At 51.0% G+C, this 27,617-nt stretch overlaps 1 protein-coding gene across 1 annotated transcript; it reads right to left on the bottom strand.

Annotated features, from left to right (window-relative positions):
- Positions 1–1,529: 1,529 nt before the first annotated feature.
- On the bottom strand, positions 1,530–26,728 carry SGSM3 (small G protein signaling modulator 3). The gene is made up of 22 exons (XM_026038301.1): positions 26,673–26,728; positions 18,624–18,709; positions 17,341–17,426; positions 16,064–16,130; positions 14,916–15,124; positions 14,678–14,785; positions 13,985–14,128; positions 13,411–13,606; positions 13,065–13,210; positions 11,919–12,146; positions 10,886–10,940; positions 7,288–7,415; positions 6,838–6,993; positions 6,148–6,202; positions 5,722–5,771; positions 4,264–4,416; positions 4,095–4,165; positions 3,764–3,812; positions 3,383–3,468; positions 2,945–3,067; positions 2,024–2,084; positions 1,530–1,689 (listed from the first exon to the last, which is right to left on the bottom strand). Exons 2-22 carry the CDS (start codon positions 18,628–18,630, stop codon positions 1,606–1,608), a joined length of 2,262 nt encoding a protein of 753 aa, XP_025894086.1. The 5' UTR covers positions 18,631–18,709; positions 26,673–26,728; the 3' UTR covers positions 1,530–1,605.
- Between the last annotated feature and the right edge of the window lie 889 nt (positions 26,729–27,617).

The raw sequence follows: 27,617 nt of genomic DNA, 5'->3' as shown, positions 1-27,617 counted from the left end.
ATTTTTTCAGTTACAAATATTTGAAAAAAAAATCCATTTTATTAAAAAAATTTGAAACAGCCCTGCGCTTAAGGACTTCCCTTTGCGGGTGGGAGGCCTGAGGGAGGTGGATGTGGAAATCACCTACCCTGCCAAGGGGGCAGAAGTTGGCCTTAGGGTAGAAGCCAAGAGAGCTTTTAAAGGCCACCCCGTGCCTCGCTGTGCCCGTGCGCGGCAGCTGGAGGCCGCACTGCTGCGAAGGAAAACGCGCTGATTCTCACCTCAGCAAACGGGAGGCTATTCTCTTCTTGGAGCGCGTGAACACAGAGCGCCCTGGACACGTGCTCGGTCACTGCCCCCTTTGCAGCCTCCTGCAGCTCCTGCCCTCCCGCGTGGCGGCTGCCCCGCTGCCTCCCRGGCTCCGATGCACGGAGCTCCCTCTCTCCCTCAGCCGGGAGAGGCCTTGGGGCTCTGCTGCAGGCAGCTCTGCCGGCTCCGGGCCCCAGGGCGCCGCTCACCTCGGACACGACAGCAGCACCGGGAGTGACTGCAGCACGAGAACCGGCCCTGCTGAGGAACAAAGCCCAGACCCAGACGTCTCCCAAGACGCAGTTTATTTACAAACCCACAGAAGAAGGAAAAAAAAGAAGAAAGTAAGAATCTAGTGTCATTTCATGAGTAGTTTTGTGCTCACAGACAAGCGCTTTCAGTAGAAAGTCACAGACTCCGAATCCAGAGCCACCACCACAAAGCAGCAATTCTCTCTCCTGACCCGCTGCCCTGCGGCCGCCGCAGGGCAAGGACGAGTTAGTCTCCCTGAGCCAGCTCCAACCTGAACCCCATCCTGAGCTACAACAATGCCAAAATATACACATATTCCTAGAGTTAATTTACAGCTTTTTGGTTAACAGTAAAAATAATCTAGAGACTAAAATGACAGCATGAAACCCCCCCAACGGGGAGCGCTGGCTCTTGTCCGCTGCAGAGCCAGCCAGACCCATGCCCTGAGGCCGCTGCAGCAGGACGGGGCGCGCGCGGGCACCTCCCTCAGCAGCCCCCGCCTGCGCCGGGGAGGCGGCCGCTTTCCCCCTCTCTGCCCCAGCACAGAGCACCTTGTCGGAGGGCTCCAGGTGTTGCCTTCCCTTTCCTGAGCGAGGCCGTGCCCTCGGGGCTGCAGGCCCCCGCGGTGCCCCCTGCCCAGGGCAGCAGCGTTCCCAGCTCCAGGGGCAGCAGCGTTCCCAGCCCTGAGGGCGGCCGCCTCCCTGCGGCGCCCACGTTGGCACCCGCGCAGAGCTGCCAGCCGCCGCGTCCCTCGCACCCAGGGGAGGCAGCACAGAGGCAAACACAAGATCCAGGGGGGCGCAAGGCTGGGAGGGGGCGCTTGTTTCTGTGGCAAGAGCTCGTCCCTGCGCAGCATCAGCCTCAACCATCATCTCCCTCGGGCCTGCAGCGCGGCCCCTCGGCCCTGCTGCCCTTCGTCCCAGGTGGCGTGGCAGCCCCCAGGGGGGATTTGTCACAGATACAAGTGGGAGAGCAGGGGGGTGGGAAGGTGGGGGGGAAGTGGAGGAGGGCAAGGGAAGARCGAGTGCCTTTGAGAAGGGTCCCCAGGGCGGGGCAGGGTGCGGGTCACCCATCTATGTCCCAGCTGAAGAGATGGTGCTTCACCAGCATGTCCTGCACCCCTTCCTTCAGCGGCTTCTTCTCCTTCTCCTGCAGGACAACACAGAGAGCCAGGTCACCGAGCCCCCAGAGAAGAGTGTGAGCAGAGCCGGAGCACGCGGAGCAGAGGACCACGGAGCTCGGACGGAGCAGCCTCCCGCACTTCCACCTCGGGCAGCTGAAGCAGGGAGAGGCCCTGCGGTTTGGAGAGCCCCAGGGAGGGGATGGGAGGTGCCTGACATTTCCTCTGCCCTGGCAGGGCAGACACGGGCGGCGCTCGGCTGGGAAAGCAGCCCAGCCCACGGGGACATGGAGGTTGAGCAGGAGCACAATGAGGGGCTGCGAGGAGCCCAGACAGGGGGGCAAGAAAACACCAAGGACTCACCTCCCTCTTGACAGGCAGCTCCCAGTCCTGRGAGAGGCTGAAGGCGAACTTGCAGAGCACCCTGTGGCCGTGGGGAACAGCGGTTACTCGCACACGCGCTGCGCGCCCGGCCTCTGCCCCGCTGCTCTCCCCAGCCACACCAATGCAGCAGCTCCTCAGCTTGCCCTGGGACGGACACTGGGASCGTACAAGGAAGGAGATCTCTGTTTCTTAGCTTTGAAGGGGTGGCAGCAGCCACTGGTCCCCCCCACCCCTTTGGGCTTCAGATCCATCAGACTTGGGAAGGAAAGGGAAGCTTGAGAACACGGCTCAAGGGCAGCCCCTGCAGAGCCGCGCGCAGCAGCGCAGGGACGAGCCGGCAGCTGGAACAGGGCTCCTCTCCTAGGAGCAGATTCCTGCTGGGAGCACCTGGCTGTTTGTGCCCACAGCCACCCCTGTGGGCTGGGAGCAGGCCCCGGATCCGCTGCGTGTTCCCTGTGGGAATGGGGCACGGAGCTCCCTCACGGGCCCTGGCGGCAGACACCTGCCCTGGGGATGGGGATGCCCAGGGGCGAAAGGCAGGTCCTGCAGGCCGGCGGCAACAGCAGGGCCGGGGTGGGGAGAGCGGGGCTTGGCCTGCAGCGCGTGGGCCTCGCGCCGGCCTCGCGGAGCACGTGAGGCGGGAAGCCAGTGCTGGGGATGCAGCCGCTGGATGTGGCCCCTTCTGTGMGGGCCCGGGCCTGGGAAGCAGCTCTCAGTCCCTGGGCACAGCCCAGCCCACTAAACTGCCTCCGGAACCCCAGTTCTGCGGCGGGGCAGCCGGGGCAGCAGCGCTGCTGCTGASTGGGGCTGGCTCAAAACCCGTCGCAGGAAGCGTCACCTCCTGCACGGGAGAAGAAAAGTCACGCCAGGCTCCGGCCAGGCCCGTGGCAATGAACTCACCTCAGCTCGCACTTGATCTGCACCCAGCCAGGACTGCGCAGGAAGGACCAGGGATGGAACCACTTCTCCACAGTCTGCAGGCTCGAGCAAAGCACCTCCAGCCACAAATGCAGCACTTGCTCACTGCAGTGATGGGAGAGAGCCGCGTTTCAGAGCCTCACCAAGGAGAGGGGCCCCACTGCTTGAGGAGAGGCTATYTTCAGCCCAAGCCTTGTCCCCATGGGACAGGATACTGCAGGAAGCCCGTGCAGGCCACACTGAGCAGTGAGAGCTGGTTCTTCCAAGAAAGAAGTAGGTCTCACTTGGTTGCTGTTGTCAGCAGGGAAGAAAGTCCCCATAGCCCGGGCTAGAGACTGAAACTGAAACTGCTGCCCTTGAACTTGCTCTGCCCCCTTCCAAGCTCCTCGTACCCTGGACACCAGAGACCAGGYGACTCACTTTAGTCCGACGCAAATGAGGGAACGAAGCTTCACGTCCATCTGTGCATGGGCAGCRTCGTGTGTCATGTTCACAGCCTGAACTGCCTGCAGGGTTTCAAGACATGGTTACTGCCTTCTCCCAGCTTAGCCTCAGGCTGTGCTGGGMCCCCTGCCTGTCCCCCACCCTCAGCTGGTGCCACCAGCTAGGACTCACGGGGCTGAGACTCCCTGCTCAGCTCAGCTTTCTGCCTTTGCTTGAGCACCTGGCATCTCTCCTCCTCCCCAGGGAAGGTTTGGGAGGCCCATGAGCACCTCTGTAGGGGGCTGACTCACGAGGATGCGGAGGATGGGCCATGGTGCAAATCCCAGGCACTCCAGCTGGCCTGAGGGCAACACTCACCCGGTAAAGGAGCTCCTCCGGTGTGAGGACTTTGCCATCTTCATCGAGCCTGCAAAGACCAGGGCAGAGAGCTGATGAGCTCCAGCGTCACCCGGGCACCTGCAGCCCTGCCCTCCTCCATGTCCCAACAGCAGCACGAGCTCCCCTGCTACCGCTGAGACCCTGTGGCTGTGACACAGCAGTCAGTACGGACACAGGAGTCAGTACGGACACCGGGGCGCAGGAGGYGGCGCAGGCCACGGCCCTTCTGACRTGGCAGGCGGTACRAGGTTGACCAGAACACAGGAGCAGGACATGGACTCAACTGCTTGTGTGAGTACAGCGGCCTTACCTGTAAGTCTTGCAGAGCACGAGGCGGGAATACACCGAGTCAAAGTCCCGTTCCACTTCCCGACTTGCAGCCTAGTGGGGCAGAGGGGCAGTGAGGACACAGTGCCCCAGAGCCCCTCACCCCAGCCCTCTGGCAACACCGTCCCACGGAGGGCAGCGAGACAGCTCACCTCTTCAATGAACAGCCAGGGATGGCAGGGCCCCCCCAGCAGAGACGGCTTCTTCAGCCCATGTTCAAAGATGGACTTCAAGGCCGGGCAGAGTGTCCCTCGCACCAAGTCCGTGACCCCTTCCGTGACGGTGTCGTCACCAGCAATGGAGTACTGGGGAACAGGAAGGCTCAGTGTGTTGGTGACGGAGCAGGGCACCACGTGCCAGGCACCTACACCTTTCCCACACACCTCACCCCACACCCAGGTGGGCACCACAGCCTTCCCCACCTCCTCCTGCTCTCACGGGCTCGTGCACGGGGCCCCGGGCTCCTCACTTAGTCCCAGGGATTTGCTGGCTTTGGTGGGGTGCTGGCTGAGCTCAGGCACACGTGCGGACATGGACCAAATCTCTGGGACTCCAGGAGCTGCTGAAGGGCATGACAAATGGGGGGAGATGGCAATTCCCAGGTTGGCTGTGTTGCCACACTGAGGTATCTCCCCCGCTTGCTGTTAGCTCTTGCTGTTAGGGCTGGGGGCTGCTGTTGTTGCAGCAACACACAAAGATTAGGCTGACTGGGAGCCTCTGCATTTCCACAGCTGGGAGGACAGATGCTCAGCAGGACAGGCCATGCGTTTGTGCACTCAGTGGTGCATGGCCTGCATCTACAGCACCAGCCCCAGGAAGGCACTGGTAAAAGCAGCTGCTGAATATCAGCAACAACATCTCCCTGGGGGCTTCACTTGAGCTCTCACAGCCCTGGAGTCTTCCTTCAGTCTCTGATGGTGAGGAGCAGAGGGAGATCAGGGCCTTCTCCTCCAAACTGCCTACTCCGAAGTCTGATGACCTTTGCTTCCTTATCCACCACCCCAGCCTTGCAACTATATTGAAGCTACCACGTACAGAAATGTTTGCTGGGCTTTTCCCTCTCTCACTTTTAGCACAAGAACCACAACTACTGTAAGAGTGGAGCAGGAGCCACSTCTGAGGCTTTCCAGGCAAGTGCTGGACGCCAGCCCGCTCTCCCACYCCTGCAGATGCGAGAGGAACTGAGAGGGAGCGCCCGCCAGGCACCGCCACTCGGGGAACCCCACCGTGGTGGCCACAGAGCTTGGGCAGGACCAACAGGGACAGCCCCAAAGGAGGGARTGAATGAGCACAGGCAGCCAGGGGCAGCAGAAACGCCGGATACCTCCACACCTCATTCACAGCTTTCCCAAAGCTCATCTCTGAGGGCCTTGCAAGCCCTGGCCCCACRCTCAGCTCCCCCGAGCCCGCTGGGACCCCCATTCCACACATGGCCACCATAAGGAAGTTGAGCAAACAGGCTGAGGAACATAAGCTGCCTGGCAACACCAGCAAACACTRAACAGCCACAGAGAAGCAGACTCAAACAGAGAAATGCAGGGCTCTCTTCAACTGCAGTTTTTCAAATACACTGTTTTTTTKTTTGTTTGTTTTTAATTAAAGAAACTTACTTCTTTGCTCCGCTCATCCAAGATCTCAACAAACTTTGCAGGAAACCAGCCTACAAAGGGTGAACAAAAAAAGACATGAGCCTGGCATGGACACAGAAAATCCTACACAGACAACATCAGAGGCCAGGGTCAACAGAGTTCACAAGATGTCAAAGGCGGCAGCGAGCAGCCTTACAATAAAAAYGAGGGCATCTGCAAGAGGAGGCCATTTACATGACAACTCCAAGCAGCAGAGACAGCACCTGGCCAGCCACCTCATCCAGGAGGACACAGCCTGGGACAGCTTGCAGAAACAACGTGGGGTCTGCCCCACTGCTCTCCTGCCCTGCTACGGCATTTCTTCTTTGTGTGCAGAGCAGTTGCTGCGGATGCAGGGATGCTTCCCACCCGCCCCACTTCTCCCAGTGCAGCCCTTCCTGCTCTCACCTCTCAGTCCATTCAGCTCCCCCACCCAACAGTGCTCATCCTTCTGGGAGACGATCTGGAAAAGGAAGAATGGAAAACACYGGTTCGAGGGGAGATCTGACAGTGAATTCTGAGCACTGACTGCAGGGCAGAGCGCTACCTCCCACATTTCCACACTCTCCACAGCAGTGTGGGTACAGTGCTGGGAGAACTASGCTGTCTGACTGGGCACGCACAGCGAGGAATTACTTTTTCCCCCCTACTAATGTGCCAGTGTCCTCTTCCTGTGTGGCTAAGAGCCTTGAAGAGCAAATGACTGCTACAAACACAAAAGTTTGTACAACCACCAAGTGCTACCCCCACATTCAGCAATTGCAAAGGGACTGGCGACGGCTAAAAGGCAAATGGAGGCCTTTGCARTCCTACCCTGTGTGCAGCGTTCAATCTGGACCTAGGCTGGACCAAATCAGCTGTTTGGCAGCCAGAAAACAGACTGTGGGGCTGAACCAAGGATGACTCATTAGACAGAGTTCATGGGAACACATCTTGCCCTCCTGGAGGCCCCAGAAACACACGCTGCTTCCCTTGGAGCCCGGAAGCTCTGAGAGCCTCCTCTCTGGCCTCTCTGTGGAGGCCGTGTCCCCTCAGCGTCCCCAGGGCCAGCCCCGTGGGCCCGGCTCCCGCCCCGGCCCCGGCCCGCGGCTCCCGCACCGTGATGATGTCGTTCTTGCGGAAGCCGAGCTCGTCGTCGTCGTGCCGCTCGAAGTCCAGCAGCGCCTTCGCGCGCCGCCGCCGGCTGCGCGAGCAGGCCACGTAGTTCTCGTGGTCCCGCTGGTGGCTTTCCATGCTGTAATCCGGAGTCAGATCCTGGCACACATGCAGATGAAGAGTAAAGAGAAATGGAAAACAACAGAGGACTCTGCTGCTCTACTAAAGTGCAACCTATTTTCCCTCTTCTAGAGGCCAAAAACCTCCCAGCGCAGCCCCCCTGCACCAGGAGCAGGTCGAGCATCCCTCACCCTCCAGCCACCACCCCAGCCTGTTCCTCCTTCAGCCTCGAAGCTCCAAGAGCCTTAGGGCAGCCCTGGCCTGCAGGACATCAAATACCCAGCAGTTACGCGTGGAGCACAGAGCAGTGCAGAGCCCGCTGTCCCCACTCACAACGCTGCAGTTCTTGGGATCCACACACTGGAAGTGCCGTGCCACCTGCAGGATGGCGTCCCGTAGGTCGGCCACCAGCTCCGTCTGCTTGATGTTCTTGGCTTTCAGTGCCTCCAGGTCATCATCCCCTGGGGAAGCCCACGGAGCCAGAGAGGAGGGGAGAGGAGGAGAAGTGCACGGCGTTTATTTGTTGTTCATATCAGGCATAATTTGATTTATATAAATCAAACAAGCTTGACATTAAGACTGACTATGTCAAGGCAGATATTTACTCCCACCTATTTAACAGTGTAAATAATAGATGAACAAGACTGCCTCAAACTTTAAGGAGCTGCTATTTCAAAACACACATGGAACTGTAGGATGTCATCTTCTATCTTTTGGGGCAAGCCAGCAAGCCAAGGTACCAAGTCTGCTGCATCAGAAAAGTGTCTGTGCAGTTTGCAGAGACAGCAGAGTGAGTGGTGCGACTCAAAAGCAGGAAACTCAAAACTTCTCTTGAACTGATGAAATTCAGTTTGTTTGAACTATTTCTGATTTTTACATTACTCAGAAATCAGGGTCCTGAAAAAGCACAGGTGAAAAATCAAGCCAGACCATTTTCCCATGCTAGCCTAGGGATTAAAACCATGAGAAAAGCTCAGCTCCCTTCAGCCCTCAACCTCCCTAAAAGTTAATATTCAAAGGTATGGATCACATAAAAACTACTGTAAGTGCAAAGTAAAGTTATCAAAACTTCCTACTTTCACCAACTTCCACAGGAGTTCTGACAGCCTCTCTCTATTAATGTAGGCAGAAAGACACTTAGTGGATTAATTCTTTAGGCAGATAAATGTATCTGAATGCCTTAATCATTGGGCCAGTGACRTTTGGACACAACAAACCATTTGTTTCTTTTCTAAAAATCATTTTCTTTGAAATTTGAAATGTATTTTTTCCTTGCTCTTTCAGAGGCAATAGCTTGACTGACAAAACCAACCAAAATAGTTATTTTTCACTATTCCAGTTCTCATACAAATGCATCTTCGAAGCAAGTCCCAAGAAAATCATCAACCAGCAAATTAGCACATCACTTATCTTCTAACTAACACTGCAGGAATCAGTAAAGTCTGGTGTGAGCTATACAGCCACTGAAACAGCTATGTATGGACAACGAGTGGCATCCTGCTTAATGAAAAATGACATCCAGTATATTTTAAAATCTTGGTCCTTTTAATTGGTATCAGTTAAAAACATAACTCAAAACACAGAAATAGACTAAAATAAAGTTTTTTAAAAATTTTCTCCTATTTGCTGAATTAAAAGATAAATGAATGAGACTCAGACAGACAAAGCTCAAGAGAAACCCAAACTTGGCTCCTGGACTAGAAAAAGGGTAAGGAACACTTACTCCTAATCCAAGCAGTGATTATTAACAAGACCACCTTCTCAGCGTTTTTTCCCAAGGTTAAAAAATACAGCATATAAGAATCCTCACAACAGATTCAGAGATAGAAATTTATAAACTGACAGCTGATCATTCAGGTGTTGGGGGTTCTCAGACAACTCGCATCTTAAAACCAGAATGTGACTAAAGAAACTACTTGACTGCAGCCACCTTAGCTCGGTGGGCTGCTCTCATTCCTGCAGATGGGCTATTTGTTTTATCATTCGGCTCTTTCTGGCCAAAATACTGGGCTCCTCCCTCGGTATTCAGCTGAACTCCATCCAGACACAAGTGTGAGATGCTATTCTGCACCCTCCCACCTCAAAAGATACAGGTTACAGAGGAAAGCAACTGGGGGTTCCACCATAAGCACCTCACTGCACCCCACATATGTGGGGGACTGGCCAGGTGTGGGGAGGCTCAAATTTGAGCCTAAGTCATGCTGAGGAGGGCCAGCTCTCCTGCATTTCCTTGCTGTAATCACCATTCAACAGAAAAGGGGAATACATACTACAACCTCTTCTCCCCTAACCTACATTTCCTGTTTCTTCTCCCTCTTCCCTCATTAGCAGCTTGATCCGTCTCCCTGAATCTCTGCTAGAAAAAGTCTCGACTGCCCTGATCTAGTTCTGGAATTAGCTTTGAGGAGGAGATGTTTGGGTTAGAGACCTCCAAAGGTTCCTTCCAAACAGTGCTCCTGCGGTTCTACAACTGCCCAAGTCACTGTTTAGTCTCCACTCTCTCTAAGGAAAAAGAATTAGATCCTAGGGAAATTCTTCTTCAGGTATGAATCAATTCCAAAAAACTGTCACAGGCAGCAGATCTTACAGTTAGGATTGTGACTTTCAAATGTAGTAGTGGATTTATCACACCAAGTTTTCCCTTCCCTCATTTAGGCTGAAGCTTTCCATTTCAGTCATCTACTGTACCATGACACCTTTTAATTTTAATCAACTTTTTAATTATCAGTAACAACATTAGGACAATATCATGCCAGGCATGGTTAAAAACAAAACAAAATGACACAAAATATCAACATGAAAAAGTGCTACTATCTCAGTGACAGAATTCTACCTATTGCTGTTTTGAAGCTTAAAGTTTAAATTTGCCTTTGCACCACAGTGTAGCTCACTAACACCCTTAGAAAAGCTACTCAGCCTTGGCCAGGAGGAATCTCCATGTGAGACAAAAGGAGAAAAAAAAAAGAGCATTTTTGCAGGTTCAGTCGGTACTGGCTGTGATACCATTGTGCACAAGAGGTCTGAGTTCAGGTTGCACAAACAGCCTTCCTGCATTTCTTCACTTCTGTGTGCTTAACTTCACAACTTCATCAATCTTGCCCTGTCATTTTTACAGGCAGTGCTGTATGAGCTTGTGGAAGCTTTTGCAAATGTCTCAGCTTCCCGGAGAACATTAAAAAAACCTCTTTTCTGACAGACCAGTGAAACCCAGTTCTAGATATATTCAGGCCATTTCAACCACAACAGGAACATTATTTTGAACCCTATAAATTCAGCACATTCTCCTCCCCCAGAAAAACAATTTCTGTGGTGAGATGCTGCAATTTCAAGAAAACTAACCACTTACAAGGAAGATGATGTCAGCAAGGTTTACAATAGCAAGGGCTCTTCTTACAGAGCTGCAGAAGCAAGTTATTTTTAAACTCATGCAAAACCTACCCTGAACGCACGCTGCATGGACATAGGCTGGCTTAGCTCATAAGCCATGAGAACTAAGATGCAAAAATCATTCACAACATTGAGCACAGAGTAACAAAGGGGGATGCTTGCAGCTATAAGTCTCGAGAGGTAACACTGGACCACCCTGCCCTACCTCAGATTTCTGGAGATGCTGCTCTGGAACCGAGATGAGACAGATCAGCAGAGCACAACGTACAGTAGACTTGAGACACTGCCAGAAAATGAGTTGGCCCTGGCAGTCAGTGCAAGGAGAGCATTAGAGCTGGGCTGAGCCTCAGCCTGCCTTTAGTCGGCCTTTGAGTGCTCACCTGAATCTACTTCCTGAGCTCAGACTTCTTCCCTCTCATCCTTCAGCTGTGGCTCCTTTCACATCTTTTCCTCTGTCCCAGGCTTTCTCTGCTTTCCATACCCTCCTCCCTCCCAGGCCACTACTTCCATCAACAGCATGTGAGAGTCACAGGTTTGTTCTCACCAAAAAGCAGAGAGGTGATGCCAGATTTCCTGCGCTGAGTCCTGCGCCGCACAACCTGCGGGATGGGGAAGAGCCAGAACAAAGTGCAAATGTAAGGACAGATTTAAGAAATGAAATAAAGCATCTTCCATGTGGGCTATSTCTGGGTAAGAGGTCCTGGCAGCTACCATTGCAAGGGGCAGGCAAGTGACTTTGCAACTTTAGACRTGAGCTGTTCTACTTCTGAAGCAATAAATCAGCTCTACTGCTTGATCTGGTCCATGTACAACAGGTTATTTATGGCTCAATTATTATGAGAACATTACTGAAATTCTGGAATCAACCATGACTTAAGTAAATACATTCTAGATTTAAATTAACCTGTTGCCAAAAGCAGCTCCATATATAATTATAATTAAATTCTTAAGTGGATGCTTATTATGTTTTAGAATGGTAGAAATACCTTGTGATTAGCATGCAGACAAACATCAAGAAACTATCTTCTAAACAGGCTTGATGAACTACTAATGAATCTTATGTTACATCTGCAACYGTAGATTGTAGCCTGAGATTAGACATAGATGCATTTTTCACTCTGCTTCTCAAAGGCTGCTGTTGATGTCTGAATGTGCCTTCCAAAAGGGTTATTTTAGTGCATCAGCTTCTTGCTAATGGATTGATTTCTATTCCTAACTTGTGCAGAGCACAAGAACAGTTCCAAGCAAATTCTGCCAAAGCATATGCTGTTTCTTTTAGTTTCCATTAATGAAATGCATCACTTCCCATTATAATTTTCACTAAAGACAACAACAGTTAAAGTCCATATCCTTTTTGCCTAGGGCTTCATCAGCCAGGAGACGTTTGGCAGCATTTCTTGTTGTACAGACCTTCCTCCTCACTTCTGAATACCTGTTCTCCAAGGCATGAYGCATCTACCCTGAAGCCAAAGCCATCTCAAACAGGAGAACCTCTTCCTCACAAGGAGCATTTGGGARGAACCAGAGCTGCTCCGTTTCCACCATCGCCTCGGAGGCAGGTCGGGCTGTGCACTTACCTTGGACAAACTGTTGACGGCGGAGCTGGAGTTGAGCAGCTGCCCTTGGTCAGCAATGAGGTAGGCCAAGTGCTTGCGGCGCTGCGTCTCCACCGCGACGTCGGTCAGGGAGCCAGCCACGCGCATGGCCTCGCGCAGCAGCACGTCGGCATCTTCCATCTGGCTTGGGATGTCTGAGAGGGTGTTGAAGATTGAGGCAGAGTTCTCAGACTGGATTAGCTCATCCTCCTGTAAGGATGCAGTCACATTGCCACACAGAACAGCGAGCCCCACAGCTATGCTCTTGGGCTGCTAGCTGCAATTTTATTCTTACCAGACAGCCTGGGCTGGAAATAACCCAGGTGCAACTATTCACCTYCATAATAAAGATCTGCTAGGAAAAGTCTAAGCTACCCTTAGGAGAGAAGCAGCATCTGTCACTGCTCTATTGAGCTGTTTTTACATCACAGCATCCATCACTGAAACGAAGCCAAATCACCAAAGACAGCCCAAACAGAAGCTAATCTGCATCTACCACCATTGCTGGACACAACAAGGATCTTTCTGGGCACATGGAAGCAAAAGCTGACCAGTCTCACACATTACACAGCATCTTCCATGCCACCCAGCGCTGCACCTTCCCCTTGCTCCCAGCAGGCACCCTATCCCTCCACACACCAAGCTGAACCACAGACTCATTCCTCACGTAGCAGGGGAAAAGACCAGCTCAAACACAAACTAGTAAAAATAAAAAAAAAACAGTCCAGACAATGAAACTAGTTTGCTGRAGCATTCAGCAGTGACAAAATTTCTCCCCAGATAGCTGCAACCTTGGTTTTATATTTCTGYTCTGAGATGACACAAAATCAAGAGCTCTCTTGGTTCAGGTAGGATGAGCCCTCAGGTTGGGATCTGCAGTGAATARAGGGGGCAGCTGGTGGGGGTTACTCACGAGAAAACAAAGGAGGGAGGGAAGGGAAACAGCATTCCCTAATCCCTGAATGTTCCACAGTGCACTAGAGGTGTTCACAGACCTAGTTCCAAGGGAGGCAGGTCATCTTCCCTGGCACACTCCCAAACCACACACAGGAAGCAGACAGGCAAAACGCTCGCATCTGAAGCACGCACAGTTAAACACCAAAGCATGAAGGAGGAGACAGGAATTACCTTCATGCTGAGCATGCCCAGCGTGAGCTGGAACAGCACCAGAGAGCCCTGGTAGAAGAACAGGTCCCAGATACGCAGCAGCAGCTTGATGTGGACAACACTAGCAAAAGAGGTGAGGAACCAGTGCAAGGTGATGAGGGACAGCTCTGTGAATGGAGACACAGAAAGGAAACATGAGAGAAGTCAGACATCATCAGTAATGATGAACCCTCCTAAGTGCTGCCCTCCCAGATTAATGATGTCTGTGCACTGCACCGGCCTGTTCTCCCTCTGTGAAACAGGCACATGACCCTTTGCCTGCACATTSCTCTGGCCAGAAAACTGGGCACTTGAAACAGGCTTTTACCGATGTCGTGCTCCTGCAGCAGCTTGTCCAGCCGGGGCAAGTACTGCACGATGAGCTGTCGCAGGACACGCTGATCTGTCTGCACCCCCATCAGGGTGGTGCTGAAGTAGGAGGCGGGCACCAGCTCCTCAATGATAGCACACATCATCCAGAAGGCATCTTCTTCCTCCAAGAAGAGCAACAGGGAGGCTGCTACCTGGGATTTTGAAGRGAGAATTATTGCACAGCAGGTGCATCCTAAGAGGAGCAAGACTCTTCCCCAACCCTCCAAACCACTCTTGTCTAGGTTGCCAACACCCTTCTTCCTCCACAGCTCTTCTGCAGCCTCCCACTGAAGGGATTTCCTCTCAGCAAACTCCCTCCCTGCCAGACAGACCAAAGCACTCCATGCCCTTGCACGTGTGTGCTACTTCTCTTTCCCTTCCCTTAGAGAAAAGCTCCATTTGGAAGAGAATTCCCTTCAGGCACTTTGGTTCACACAGCATCTGGCAGCCCAATCTCAAATCACTTGCCCCAGTGCAGCTGCCTCARACAGAGGGACCCTTAATGCAACTGCAGCATGAGAGCAGGTTACCATGCCAGTGCCTTGGCAATATCCTATCTCTGGATAGAGCCAGGCAAGTCCCCGGAGTATCCTGCGCAGACGTGGCACGCCGATGCTGTTCATGTTGGAGAAGCAGGCGTTGCTGGGCATCGTGCGGAGCAAGTCTTTCTCAATCTGCAGCCAGCCACAAGCAAGGAAAGGGTCAGCCAGCAGCATCTGAAGAGTCCCCTCCTTTCTCCTCCCTGCACCTCGCCCTGCCCCAGCCATATACTCTGCTTCCCCACACCAGAACTAAGCCCTTAAAAAGCACCAAAAGTGATGGYTCTGCCCAAGCACCTGGAGTCAGCTTAACAGCCTTCACTGACACCTGGGAGAGGGCCAGTATGAACATTGATCTAGTGGCCCCAAGAAGCACTTTCATAAACGTAGCCCCTAGCTGCTCACTGAGAAGAGCATGTGTGTGACTGCAGCAGTTTTCTAGGCCACAAGTAGCACAGGGCAAACCCTTCCCTGCCCTCCTATGATGCCTCCTCCGCCCTCCACAATTACTCTCCCAACAAAACAAAGCAAAAATATGCCCAGTTTGATAAGATGCAGTAGGATTCAGCCTCTCAACTGCTTCTGCTCTGAGCATTAGGCAGATACCCCTTCCCCCTCATGCAGCAAATCCTGCCCTTCTGCCCATACTCCTACGTCCAGTCATCAGCAGGCCGTGTGTCCCACCTGTTTGGCAGCAATGGTTTCATCGTTAGAGCTGTTTTTCACAATATCCCGATACGACATCTCTGAACTCCTCTTCTTCTGCAAGGCCCCAGACAGGCGCATCCATAGCTGGAATGGCACAAGAGACAGCCAAAGTCATGAAGAGAGCCACAGAAAGCAGTAAGGTGACAAAACGGTCTCACTCCCCAATCTCTTGCCCTGAGCCAAAGGGTCTGCCCAGAGCAGGCAGCGCTCTCACCTGTGGCCTCATGCTGTGTGGGATGCCAGCCAACACCAGCGAGCGCAGCTTGTCCGAATGCGGTAGGGTGACCTCGATTTTGTCCCACGTAAGGTCACCCACGTCATGGTTGTGTGTGAACTCCAGGTGAGCTTGCCACTTGAGCCGCTGCTGGGGCTCTTCTGTCAGCGGGATCCCCAGAAGCTTGCTGGAGTTTGGCTCAGCACCGTCTGCCTCAGCAGAGGAACGGGAAGGAAAGGGAGAGGAGTGAGAGGGGGAAGAGGCAGACAGGAAAGTGTGCAGGGGGAGGCCACCTGAAGGAGGTGCATAAGAACATGTGTGTCTTGCAGCCAGAGCAAGGGAAGGCAAAGCTTGGTTGCTTCTGCCTTCTCCACACAGCAAATTTTGTGGTCACAAGCAAAGGGGACTGGGGCCTTGAAAGGTCAGTATGGCCAGCAGGTCTAGTCTCCGCTTATGAGTGGAAAGTGACTGGAATTGAACGATCCTCTGGCAGCAGCCATCCTGCTGGGCTTTGTRAGGATCTCTCAGTCGTGCTGACAAAAGCACAGCAAGCCTCACAGTRGGAAAGTAGAAGCTATATGCACATAGAAAGAACAAATGTACATTTGTACATTACATTACATTAATGAGGCACAAAATGTTAGCATCGSGGGTATTTAATAACCTGATGCTGACTTTCTAAAATAATTTCTTTTACTTCAAACCCCATCTGCAACAGCTCTCCAGATCTTCACCTGGTCTCCCATCTCTATACCTTTGAAAAAAAGTGTTATATTGGTACTTAAATATCCTTTCCCTGCCTGCTATCATTACTTATAGTGCTGCTGACCAGAACAGGGAGCCCACTGGGCACTGGGAAGGCTGCCTCTCCTCAGCACACAGCTGCTAATGGACATAGATTTTCCACTCTCCTTTACTCCTGGCACAGAAATAAATCTATAACATATTCTAAGATTCAGGTGCCTGCAGGATCAGCACTTCTAATGCACAGCCCTTTGTAACAATGATAATACAGAGAAAGAAGATGGTTGGGGGATAGAGAAGACGTAGCACAGGAGGACTGGAAAGATCACCTTTCCATAGTCAGAAGAATGGGAATAGCTGGAATTGGGACATATTTGAAGGGTGAGGAATGGAATTGGCTTTACCTTCTTTGTCAATTCTGAAACCAAATTCATCATAGTGGAACTCCTGCTGCTCAATGGATTCTTCTTTCTGGGGGACGTGAGAAAGGAGAAGATACCTTCAACAGACCATCACTGAGCAGCAGAACAGACATGTGTCTGCCCCATTCAATCCCACCACTGGCAGCCCTATGTCCTATGAGCAAGGGGATTAACTGATCTCTAGACCCTTATTTTCTGTGTCTTACCACAACAGCAGCTGGAGAGGTAGAGCACACTACTCCCATTCTGGCTTCTTTTTGGAAGRCAGTCCTACTTTCTCACCCAAATATTTCCTCAACAAACTCTTTTGCAAAAAGCCTTAGTACCCCTAGCTGAAGATGGCATCAGATCGGCATCAGAACTTGAAGCAGCCCCTACACAGAGGGGCAACAGCCCTAACACCCTCGGGATTTACAAATACCAGCTCGTAAGGTCTCTCCTGTCTATGCCTCTAGTACACAGCTCGCTCTCTGCTACTCAGTGCACATACTTTGGAAATTCAGCTCCTGGAATCACCTCATTTCTTGCCTGTTGCTTTCAGATCTTCTTTGGGGACAACAGGATTTGCACCCATACAGCAAGCCTGAATTCCAGGCCAAAGGAATTACTCCAGGGCCCAAATCTCACCTTTGCTCAGCTATATTTGTGATTAGTACCAGGACAGATACACAGGTGGTTACAATCAGGAAGCTTATTCCAGGAATGAAAACCTACAGGTATCTCCCCATTCCTGCAGGCCCTGCACCCACCCCTCTTGTAGGGTCTCAAAGGAGTTGCACACAGGCAGTACCCAAGAATCCTGCGTTAGCACTGCTTCAGAGCAAGCTTCAACCTGCTTCACTGGCCTCAGCAGACACTGTGGGTAAGGTTATGAAAGACCATGGCTGCTTCCTTCCTTCCTGCTCTGTCCCCACCTGGGGACAAGTCTTGGGGCCAGCATTTCCTGCCATCCCGAGTAGCTTGATGATGACAGAGACTCCCTCCCCTAGAATGTCAACACTTTCACAGTAGAGTAACAGTTGCAAAAAAGCAGAGCAATAACTCACCCAAGTTTCTTTACACTCTGCAAGATCCTCTTGCAAGAGCATGCAGCCCCAAGATATGTGAAGTTTAAGTAGCAAACAAGTTTCCATAATCCACTCACAGGGAGCAGTTCACATCCCCCTTTTCCCTAGAACTTGCAGAGACCAATGAATCACCAGCACCCCTTTAATTTTGTGCAGAGCCTGGGAATGTGCCCTCCCTGCCCCACTCTGTACCTGTGCATACTTTGCCAGGATCTCCTGCGGCCAAATGCTGGGGGTGAGCGCTGAGAAGGGACCCCCAGCAGAGGGAGTGTGGTGCCCTAAACACAGAGRGAGACACACAAAATAGTGAAAAACACACAAGGTCTCCCTTGGTGTGCACTCAGTGTGGACACAGTTCCACAAAAGAAGGACTCACTGAACAGTTTCTTACATTTAGACAACTCTTACTGCATCAAGGAAGCAAATAATTTCAGCAGGTTTTATCCCTTATGGTTGAGCAAAGGCACCAAAAGGTCAAATTGGGTTCCCTAGAAGAAAGGCACTTTGGGATAAACAAAATAATTTCATGGTATTGTGTGATCTTTCCTCTTCTTGAAAAAGCTGTGTTCTAATGTGCCAAGCCAGAGAATTGTTATGGAAAACCTATTAAGGAGGAGCGTAAGTTGTCCACGGAATCCAGCAGCCCTCCACAGCTCCTGCAACTTTGTCACTGGGATGCGAGCCCTTAGCAGGAGGCCTCTCTGCCCCCTTTGCTGCAGTGGCTGCCAGCTCCAGGTGGACAGAGGGGCTGGGATACTACTGCCATCCCTACATGTTTGCCAGACCCCTTGCAGAGCTCCAACAAGGAAAGCATCATTTTGTCTCTTGCGTTCAGGGAAAGCACCCTCCAAGCCTTGGGTAGTATCTCACTCAACAGCTTCCTTTGGAATATAAGCAGAAACTCTGAAACAAGGTAAGCACCCTCCAGGCCTCTTGGTAACACCAACTAAAGGTTTGCTTAGATCTGAGGTCTCCCCTGCTGCTCTATGCCCTGGAGTAACCAGCTTTCTCAGGAAGGAATGCCTGGATAAAGGCATGGGGTGGGGAAGCTGGCCACTGCATGAGGGATGTCCTAGAGGAGACCTAGTACCAGGAAAGCCTATTTCTCTGTTGCTCACTGTTGCACTCCTGTTACTTTTCACCCTTCTTCCTGTTTTAGAGCTAGTAGTTTACAGCAAGAAACATTCTCCATATCTGTAAAATCTACTTTGCAGGAGGCTCTTGGGAGGCAAAAAGAACCAAGCAAGTCCTATGGAAAATATGGGAGGCTGACAGAAAAAGAGACTAAATTCACCCTGAGTGCAAAGAGGGCTGGATCACAAAGAATAGAGTTGGCTTTTCCCCCTAGGTTTGACCAGGGCAGTACATTAACGTAAAGAACAGCTCCTTAAAACAATAACTTTCCTTTTAATAAGCTGCAGCTAAAGAAAGAGTATGTAACCAAGAAGATATTGGGTCCATTTTTGTTCTCTTACCTGACATTGCACTACTGAAGGCTAAGCAGCAGAAGCTGTCAGTAGGTATCCAGATACCCTGTTGTCAGAGGTGAGGGGTCACTGSCCTGTTATGAAAGCAAAAAATACGAACTGATGAAGAGGGAATGAAATTAGCACTTTAGAATATAGTGGGAGACAACTCCCTCACATATAAAGTCCCCACACAAAATTACATCCCTTAGAACTGAAGTTCCCCACGGGAAAAAATCAAATTCCAGAGACTGGAATACCCTCTAGGTTTCACATTTACCCATCAGCTAGAAAGACCCCAATGATATTTACCAAATTCCTTACAACAATAACAGAATCTCTGACTCAAAGTATACCAAAAACCAGGTCAACTTTCAGCACCTTTTATTATTTAAATATGAGCACTAAAATCCAACCGTACACCTTCATTCGCTGAATTTGCTGCCCATGGAGACAGAGCTGTAACAGTGCAAGGGGCTTTAGGGGATGTCACTGGATGCAATAGCCTAGAACACATTTTAGGAGTAGCATCCCAAAATGCAGAAACAAGGTGTAGTAAGCTGTGGAATATGCTCCCAAAAGGAACTGGAGAAGTTTCTGACATGGATTTTGTGTGCTGAACTGGACCAAACTGTGGAGAACATATTGTAGTTCTCTACAGTAGTAGAATTGTAGATCTCTACAAACCTCTGCAACAGGCTAGGGGCTGAACTCCTCTGAATGAAGCTTAATGACTGAGCTCAGGGGATGAAACAGGCAGCATAGCTCAGCCCCTTACCTTCCTACTGGCACTTTGAGGTATGTTTTCATAGGAATTTTCCAGGGCAGCATTGAACAGTTCAGTAAACATTTTGCAACAAATAAGGAAGTTGCTTTGACACTTTGTTTTTCAGGTCTTGATAAATGTAGACATCTCTTTCTCTTTCCTCAGCAATACATATTTTGGACTCTAAGAGCAACATCCTAATTCTAGATCTGGGAGAGGGCAAGAGCCACCTCCACCAAGTAGATGGAAGGAAGACAATCTGAGGGAAACTAACACTCATGTGCATTAGTGTTCCAGCAAAGCTACTTCAGACTGCAAACCACCTGGAGCAGGCACCAGAGCACTGCATCCAGTGGCCCTTCTGAGCTGTTTCCAGAGCTTCGTACTACACGGTTACATTAGCACCTCTGCCTTTGCACCCAGGGAACTTTCCAGCAAGCACCAGCATCCTAGGCTTGCCGCAACACTCCAGGGCAGGCAGCTAGGGAACACTCCAAAGGCATAAAAAGCATCTGTGTGTTTGAGAACACAAATGATAAAGCTGCTTCATCCCACACCTAAGCAGTTGTCTTAGAAAAACTGGCCTGGATTACAGACACACYAACCTTCGGTTGCCCCTTAAGTATCTCCTGCTGCTGAACAAAAGTTACCTTGACTCACACAGCAGCCAGTTGTTGCCCACAAAWTCTGTAAATGCCCCTCTATCCTGCCCCAAATCCTGACTTACTGCTCTAGCCCCATTTGTTCCTTCAGCACCAAGGCTTCCTCCGGCATCTTGAGGCATCACTGTGGAATGATGCTATGGAATGAGCACCTACAGGCTCGGTTTGCATATATGGGAACGGAGCACACACACCCAGCAGGTGCTGACCACGCTGATTCCCCTTTCAAAACAATTCTGAACATATGTGGACACCTCTAAAAACAGCATCTGTCCTGCTACCACATCTGTTGTGCTCTTGGGCCTGGAATATGTGCTTCTCCCCCTATTTCTCTCAGCCCAGTTCTCCCCATTTCCACTGACTTTTCCTAGGAACACAGTTGTTACCTGGTGGCACAGTTTGCAGAAAGGGGACAGAATATAGCCCACAGCTGGGGCTAGGTGAGTTTATGCCTCAAGCACGTGAGCTGGAATCCCTCCTCCTCATTACTAACCTGCATCTAATGTTCACTCACAGCTGAACCAACCTGTTTCGGAGGAGCCGGGCCAGTGCCCAGGGCACAGCTGCGGAACAGCAAGCAGAACATACCTAGTGCACTAACTAGGGTGCTCAGGAGGGAGAGGAGGAGAGAAGGGAGGCCGAAGGTCCCTCCTCATCCTGCACAGGTGCAGCAGAGGGGAGCATCTTCCCTCGTCCACATCTGGAGACGCTGTATCCGCCTCTCTGGAGAACGCTCCTCTACACTCCCTTCTCCGACCAGCCCAGTGACCAGAGCCGGATAGGATATTACGGATCTGAGAGCACTGAACTTGGCCGGCAGGTTTTTCCTGCCTCTGGTTTCCATGGAAACCCTTGGGAAAGCACCCACCTGGGCCCTGGCCAGAGCGGCTCAGCTGCTGCACCGGGGCTGTGCACAAGGGCAGGGTGGAGAGGCTGAATCACCCCAGGAAAGCTGCAYGGCAGCTCCYGCTGCAGCGGCCGGAGGCAGCGCATTAGGACCTGCCCCACRAGCCACGTGTCCCCAAGACGAGGTGCTGAGGCCACCGTGGCACCCTGTCACTCCTCACCATCCTGCTTTCCGCCCCTCTCCCGCGCCGCCTCCAGGAAAGCATCACAGGAGCTGCCAGGAGGGTTTGCTGCCACAGCAGCCCTAAGGAAACAAATATCAGAAAAGCAGCACACTTGCAGCAGACGGGCCGTACAAGAGCAGAACAGTTTACAAAGTGGTGTTCTGCATGCTGAAAACATTACAGCTAGTGACAACACAGGAAAACCAGTGGGAGTCTTCTGGGGACCAGAACCACCAAGACAATTCTTTCCAGAATTATTTCCATCCACCCTCACAGAAACAGTGTGTACAATCACTCCTGATGGTAAGTTAACACATTACTTTCAATCAGGCTTAATTCAAGCACAAAGCAGCGCTTGGCATGCGGTGAATCCCACCGTCCCCTCAGCACTGCCAGTCGGTTTCCATTTCTCTCTAAGTTCTCCCTTTACAAAGCAACAGGACAGGAGAAAAAGTGTTTTAGAGAGGAAAGTGCAACTGCAAAGCTGCAGTACTCATCAGGAAGTCACACACTTAGGTGTAATTCTAGCAACCTCTTTCAGTCCAGCTCCCAAACTTGCAGATCATTTGCAATCAATTCAACATCTCSACCAACTTGCCTCCTTTCAGAAACCAGAACAAAAAAGTCAGCATCAATATAGTGGAAAGCCTTGTTTTCTGAGTTAAAATCCCGACTTGCTCTTGGAAATGCACAAGGGAGCTCTCAGCAGGAACCCTGTAATCCCCGCTCTGCCTTCCCTTCCCCCTTGGATTTCTCCTTCAGGTCAGGCAAAGGCATATCCCGGAGCTGCAAATGCCATTAGTTCCCCATGTCAATATTTGCTTTGCACACATGCAGTCAGAAGGAAACTYTGGCTCCAGCACCAAGTCAGCAGCCGAGCCTAGCAGGGCCATGCGTGTGAGCAAGGCGTAGGCAAGCGGCAGCTAACTCCTGTTTCCTGCCCCTGGGGCTGCTTCTTAGCCATGCAGAACCCTGCACAGACAGCAGCACACACCGACTCCGGGTTAAACGGCCGTGTGGTGTTGGCAGACTGGAACCACTCCAGGAACGCTCTGTTTCAGGTTAACAAAGTACCGGTCTCGCACCATGCCGGCTGTTGCACAATCCATTACCGAGGCAGGATGGAGGTGCTTTCTGCCACAGGTGGCTGCACAGCTTGGGACAAAAAGTTGAGGGATTTGAAATGTCCTCGGCCCAGTTTCTCATGTGAATTGAGTCASACAGAGAGGGAACAGAAGTCTATGGTATTCTTCTCTTCCCACCTGCACCAGGGCTGTGATACATGTAGAGTGAGTGACATGAAACAGAGCCAACAAAAAGTAAACTGGAACTCTGTGTGTCCTACCACAAGGCATCTCGTACAGCCCTGGCTGCACTGGAAATGTCATTATGGGCAGAAAATGCAACTAAGAGGTATTTCCGTGCAGCAGATCTGCCCCCTACACCGRTCAGTATCGAGCAAGTCTGTTTGCTGTAATGACAGGGAAGGCARACGGGAACAGAAAGGGTCGAATTCAATTCCACATCATGGAAAAGGGACAGAACAAGTAACTTCCAGTGGCAAAGTGACATTTACCTTTCAGCTCCATTTTGAAAATAAGGGCACGCAAAAGCCAAGTCCCATTTCCTGGTGCTTGTGCAGAAGGCAGGCAGAACTCWGCCTGACTTCCTGATCGCAGTTCAGCACAAGGCACTGGACTCTAGAAAGCCCCTCTGCAACGTCTACAGACTTCCCGGAGAACCATAAATGCAGGAACCCACAACTCCAATATAGCTTCTTCTCGGAAGAGAACTGTCCTTCACTCATTCATCYGGCTCCTAAGCAGAGGGCTGAGGCTTTATGCAGGACATGGTTTGGAAGAGCCTTAGGGTTTGCCTGAAGATCTTGTTTCTATATCTGAAGATAGCAGAGGCTTCCTCCACGTGCCTCAGGAGAAAAGTAAAASTTCTTAGTTAGGGTTGTGCTAATTCCCTGGGTTGCTAATGCAAACTTTCCAGGGCCATACTTCTGACCCTGGAAAGCAGATGTTGTCTATTCCTTTAGACAACACACAATTAGTTCCTGCTAAGCTGAACTGCACTGCTGTGGAGAAGAACCTCTTGTGAGAGCCACCAGTGAGCAGATGAGGAGACAATTCCCCTCTCCTGGTGTTCCCATTATTTTGGTAGTGAGAGGATTTGTGTTCAGAATATAGAGTGCTCCCCTCAACACACACACACACACATAAGACCAAGACAATAGACCAAGCACAAGAACAAYAGTTTAAACACAAAACCATTAGTAAAAACCCTCAGCACTGGAAAAGGATGGGAAAATAAAAAGGCCAGGATACATACAAGATATCTACTCTCCTCTCTCTCACAGCACAGCAAAACTCCCCTCACTTTAAACACATGCAGAAGAAAACTCAGGTGTGTGCCAAAATGTGGGTCTGCAACCGCCCGTAACTTCAAGGCCTAGGACCTTGCATTAAACACACCTACACAAACATAACCCACGGGTGTCTGAAGAGTGTCTATGGGCTCCCCAGAYAACTCTTCTGTTAGAGTCAACTTCTATATAATAACAGGACACTTTCAGMCAGAGAGTCATAAAAACAGGACCTAAACACTTGAGCAGAACTCTGTAGAAACTCAGTTTCCTCAAAGCTTTCCAGAAATGGTTTTCACCCTCTGGCCCAAGAACACCTGCGAGTCTGCAAACTACTTCTAAGATGTCTGTGGCTGACAATGGACTTAGAACAGCTCCCAGTTAAATCTGCTATACAGAAGTTTGCATCTCTAACAGGAAAACTTTCCTTTGTGTTTTTATGTTTTTATTAAAAAAAAAAAAAAAAAAAAAGAAGACTGAAAGCTATTATGGACAGTTACTTAAAGGGAAGTATTATGATATATTTTATGAAGTGGTTGTCAGAGACTCTCTTCATCACATCTAAAGCAAACTCTGCAAAAAGTCCCAAGTAAAAGTTTGCCTCTCAAGCTGGTCGCATCCTACTGTTACCAGTGATAAAAGRTAATAGTTGAAGAGTGTCTCTCCTTAGCATGGCCTCTGCTGGATGGGGCTTGGCATTCTCTTGGCGAGGCACAAGGCAAGCTAGATTCAGGTCACTCTCCCGCAGCTCTGCATGACTAATATGAGCAAATTACAATGTCAGATTCACCTAGTAGGACTCTAAGCATATCTCACTTTGTTTGGCTCAAGAAAGTGGCTTTTAAAGGGAGGTATATCCTGTGGCAAACAACATCTTTCTCCCCATGGTTCAGCCCTTCCAGAACTCAGCTTTCTGAAGAGGCTAAGGACACCCAGAGCACCCTTACAGGGCTGTTGCAAAGCTCTTTGCTTTGTCACATTAGATGGGTCAAATCTAGCTCCTGCAGAAACTTATATGCACGGGTAGCTGAAAGCATGTTTGAGAGAAAAGCAAAAGATATAATGATTATTAACACTAACAGCACAAGACACATGCACTTTTCTGGAGATAAGGAAGAAGAATGCTTCCCACAACAGGGCTGCTGAGTTATGGTCATTTTTCTCCTGTCTCTTAATCATCACATACTAACCAGACAAGAAATACTGCACTGCCTGGATAGTGACAATACTGGTTTTGGCCATAGAACATCAATACCAAATCTTCTGTTCTCCTACCTTGTAGGACGACTGTACTTTCACTTTGCCCAAGTTGTTTTTATTATTATTACTAAAGCCAGAAACAGCCTGATTGCTTTGTTTCCAACATTTGTTGCACTCATATTTAGAAAAAGCTAAAACTTTCCCAGAGACAAAACAACGGTGGCAGGACCAAATGCTCCTCCCTCACTGGGTCCTGCTGCAAGACAGCTGACAAGTGAAAAAAAAAAAAAAAAAAACACCCTAACATTTTTCCCCCAATGTTCCCAAACACCTACTCTCTATAAGTGACTGTGTAAGTTATGTGGATCTAAAACTCTGAGTGCTCTGATGAGAAGTGGCATAGCAAGAAGTTTAAATAAAAACGAGGCCTTGTATTGCTAGGAAACAAACCTGAAATGTCAACATCTCTCCATCTCTCTGACACTTGGGACACAGAACTTCCTACACGCAATGAAACTCTTTGTCTTCCTTCCCAGGCATGGTAGAAAATCTCTGCACACCGTCAAGCAAAGCAGGATGAGCAGGGAGGTAGCTAGAAAAGCAGCAGGACCACATGCATGAAAATACTGGGTGCCAGACCTTTGTTGCTGAAAAGAGGACGCGATACTCTTCAGGATTTTCACTTTTCTTTCCTTCCCACGTTTTAGTGAAAAGTCTCGGATTAATGGACATGAGAACAAACTGTTCCAGTCCCAAACAGTTACAAACACAACTACAACACCACCCGAGGGCCAGACTCCCCGATTTCCTTGTTTCAACAGCCCTCAAAATACCAACTGTGGTAAGCAGTTTTGCAACACACAAACCAATCCACCAGAAAGGCAACCGACACCAGCAGCTCATTTCACACAGATGACTTCTCTAACAATCCCTGCTGTTACCAAGCCACCCCAGAGAAGAGACACTGATTTAAAAAGCTAAACATTTTGATTACTGTCTATCTTTAAGATCACACTGTGCTTTAGAACAGTGTCACTTGCAAAAGATGACATCTTGCAGCATTGCAAGCAATGGGTGAAAAACRCAGCAGCGATGAAAAACCGAAAGGACACGAGCAGAGCCCTCAAGACAAGAGAGTCTTGTTTAGTCCTTGCTACATGTGTGCTGTCTCCCCCACCTCAACAGCCCTTGGCTCCTGGACTCTGCCACCCCTTTATACCAGGGACAGTTTCTCCAGAAACAGGCTTCTTCTCTAGTCTGTCCCCCATAGAGGCTCCCTTTGCCCTCCTTTGGTGGGAGGATCACCAGGAATAGCACGTCTCTGAGGCACGTTCTCAAAACATTATCCTAAACAGGAGCAGAGAAAACTGGCACCTATCATTTTACACTTTTAAATCCACAATTAACACAGTTTTATATTAACAAGACAAATAATCCTCACCCTGGTCTCTTCAGTTGAGTGTTGTGCCTCTTCTCAYACCCTTCCCTCCCTCCATTTTTACTTTGCGAGCTCCCCACCATAGGGATCCACCCTTATTTTTGAATAGGAAAAGTTGCACATGCAGCACACACATGCAGAAATAATTAGCCAAATAAACCCTCCTTCTAGTGTCAGGAGCTTTCTTTGCAAAACACCCCTCCAGACACTGTASCAGCTGAAAAGCTACCTGAGAAATCTGATTATCCAGCAGGCAACCATGTTCCCATCAACACTTCTGCATGGCCCAGCAGTACCTCACCTCTTCTGCCAGCCTAGKGGCACTTTTGTCCCACAACTTCCACCCAAAACATCACAGCAGGTAAGGTAGGAGTAAGAGTAAGGCTCTGGCACCATGAAGTAGAAAGCTATAATGTCACATTAAAAACATCAGCATGGTTGCTGAAATCTACCTATTTAAAAGAAAAACAACTGCTTAGATTCAAATATCCCTTAAAAAAATTAGAAGGAGAGTAACAGGTAAGAAGAAACGTTTCCTTTCACAACCTTACCAGCTCTGCAAGTAGATACTAGCTGTCCTGGAGTCCGCAGCCACTCAGTGCCTGCAAAGAGATTTAAACCCTTAGCATGGTAGTTTCGTCTCCCTTGAATTTACATCATCAGGAATGAGGAATGCCACTTGCCTCTTGGCTTCYCGCTTTATCAGAGCTGGGAATCAGAGGGCCTACAGTATATCTATGCTCAATATGTAGAGGGTCCTGCCACGTTTCCAGCTCTGTTTGGCGCCTGTTTCTCTCCCCGCGCCAAAGGCGGCCGGAGCGCCTCTCCTCTGGGACAGCCCGGCCGGGCAGGATGCGCGGGGCTGGCGGACGGAAGGCGCCAGCGCGGAGGCAGAGCCCYGCAGATGGAAGACGCGGCGGGAGAGGCAGAGCCCCGCACCGCGGGTCCCGGCAGAGGCACGCGTGGGAGCAGCAGGGATGGAGCCGGAGCGGGGACAGGGYGCAAACAAGGGACGTGCCCCCACGATCCCAACCGAGGCCGGCGATGAAGCTGGGCGGAAAATGAGTCACGCAGCGGAGCCCGGACCCTGCGTCAGCGCAGCAGGTGAACGGGAGCCCGCGCGGGGGCCGCCGATGGGAGCGGGGCGGGGAACCTCCCCGGTCACCCCGGGAAGGGCTCGGGGCGCCGGGCCGGGCCGCGCACCCACCCCCGACACGAGCGCGGGGCCACCGGCGGCTTCGGCCCCCCCCCGAGCCCGCAAGGGGGCTGCGATGGCACCGAGGGGCCCCTTTCAGCAGCGCGGCAGGGTGCCCGAGCGGGGCGACCGTTACGGGCAGCGCGAGACCGTTAACGGGGGCAGGGGGCGCGAGACCGTTACCGGAGCGGGGGAGGRGGGGTAAGCGAGGTCTGACAGCCGCGGCCGGTGAGCCCGGCCCGCCGGGCCCCTCCAGCCCCGCGGCGGGAGCCCTCCCGCCGCGCTCACCTGCACCTGCTCC

This window comes from Nothoprocta perdicaria, unplaced genomic scaffold (assembly GCF_003342845.1).
Source record: "Nothoprocta perdicaria isolate Ctin4 unplaced genomic scaffold, notPer1 scaffold_206, whole genome shotgun sequence".
NCBI lineage: Eukaryota > Metazoa > Chordata > Aves > Tinamiformes > Tinamidae > Nothoprocta > Nothoprocta perdicaria.
Note: the sequence above shows the minus strand (reverse complement) of the source record. Positions and strands in the feature narration are given on the sequence as shown.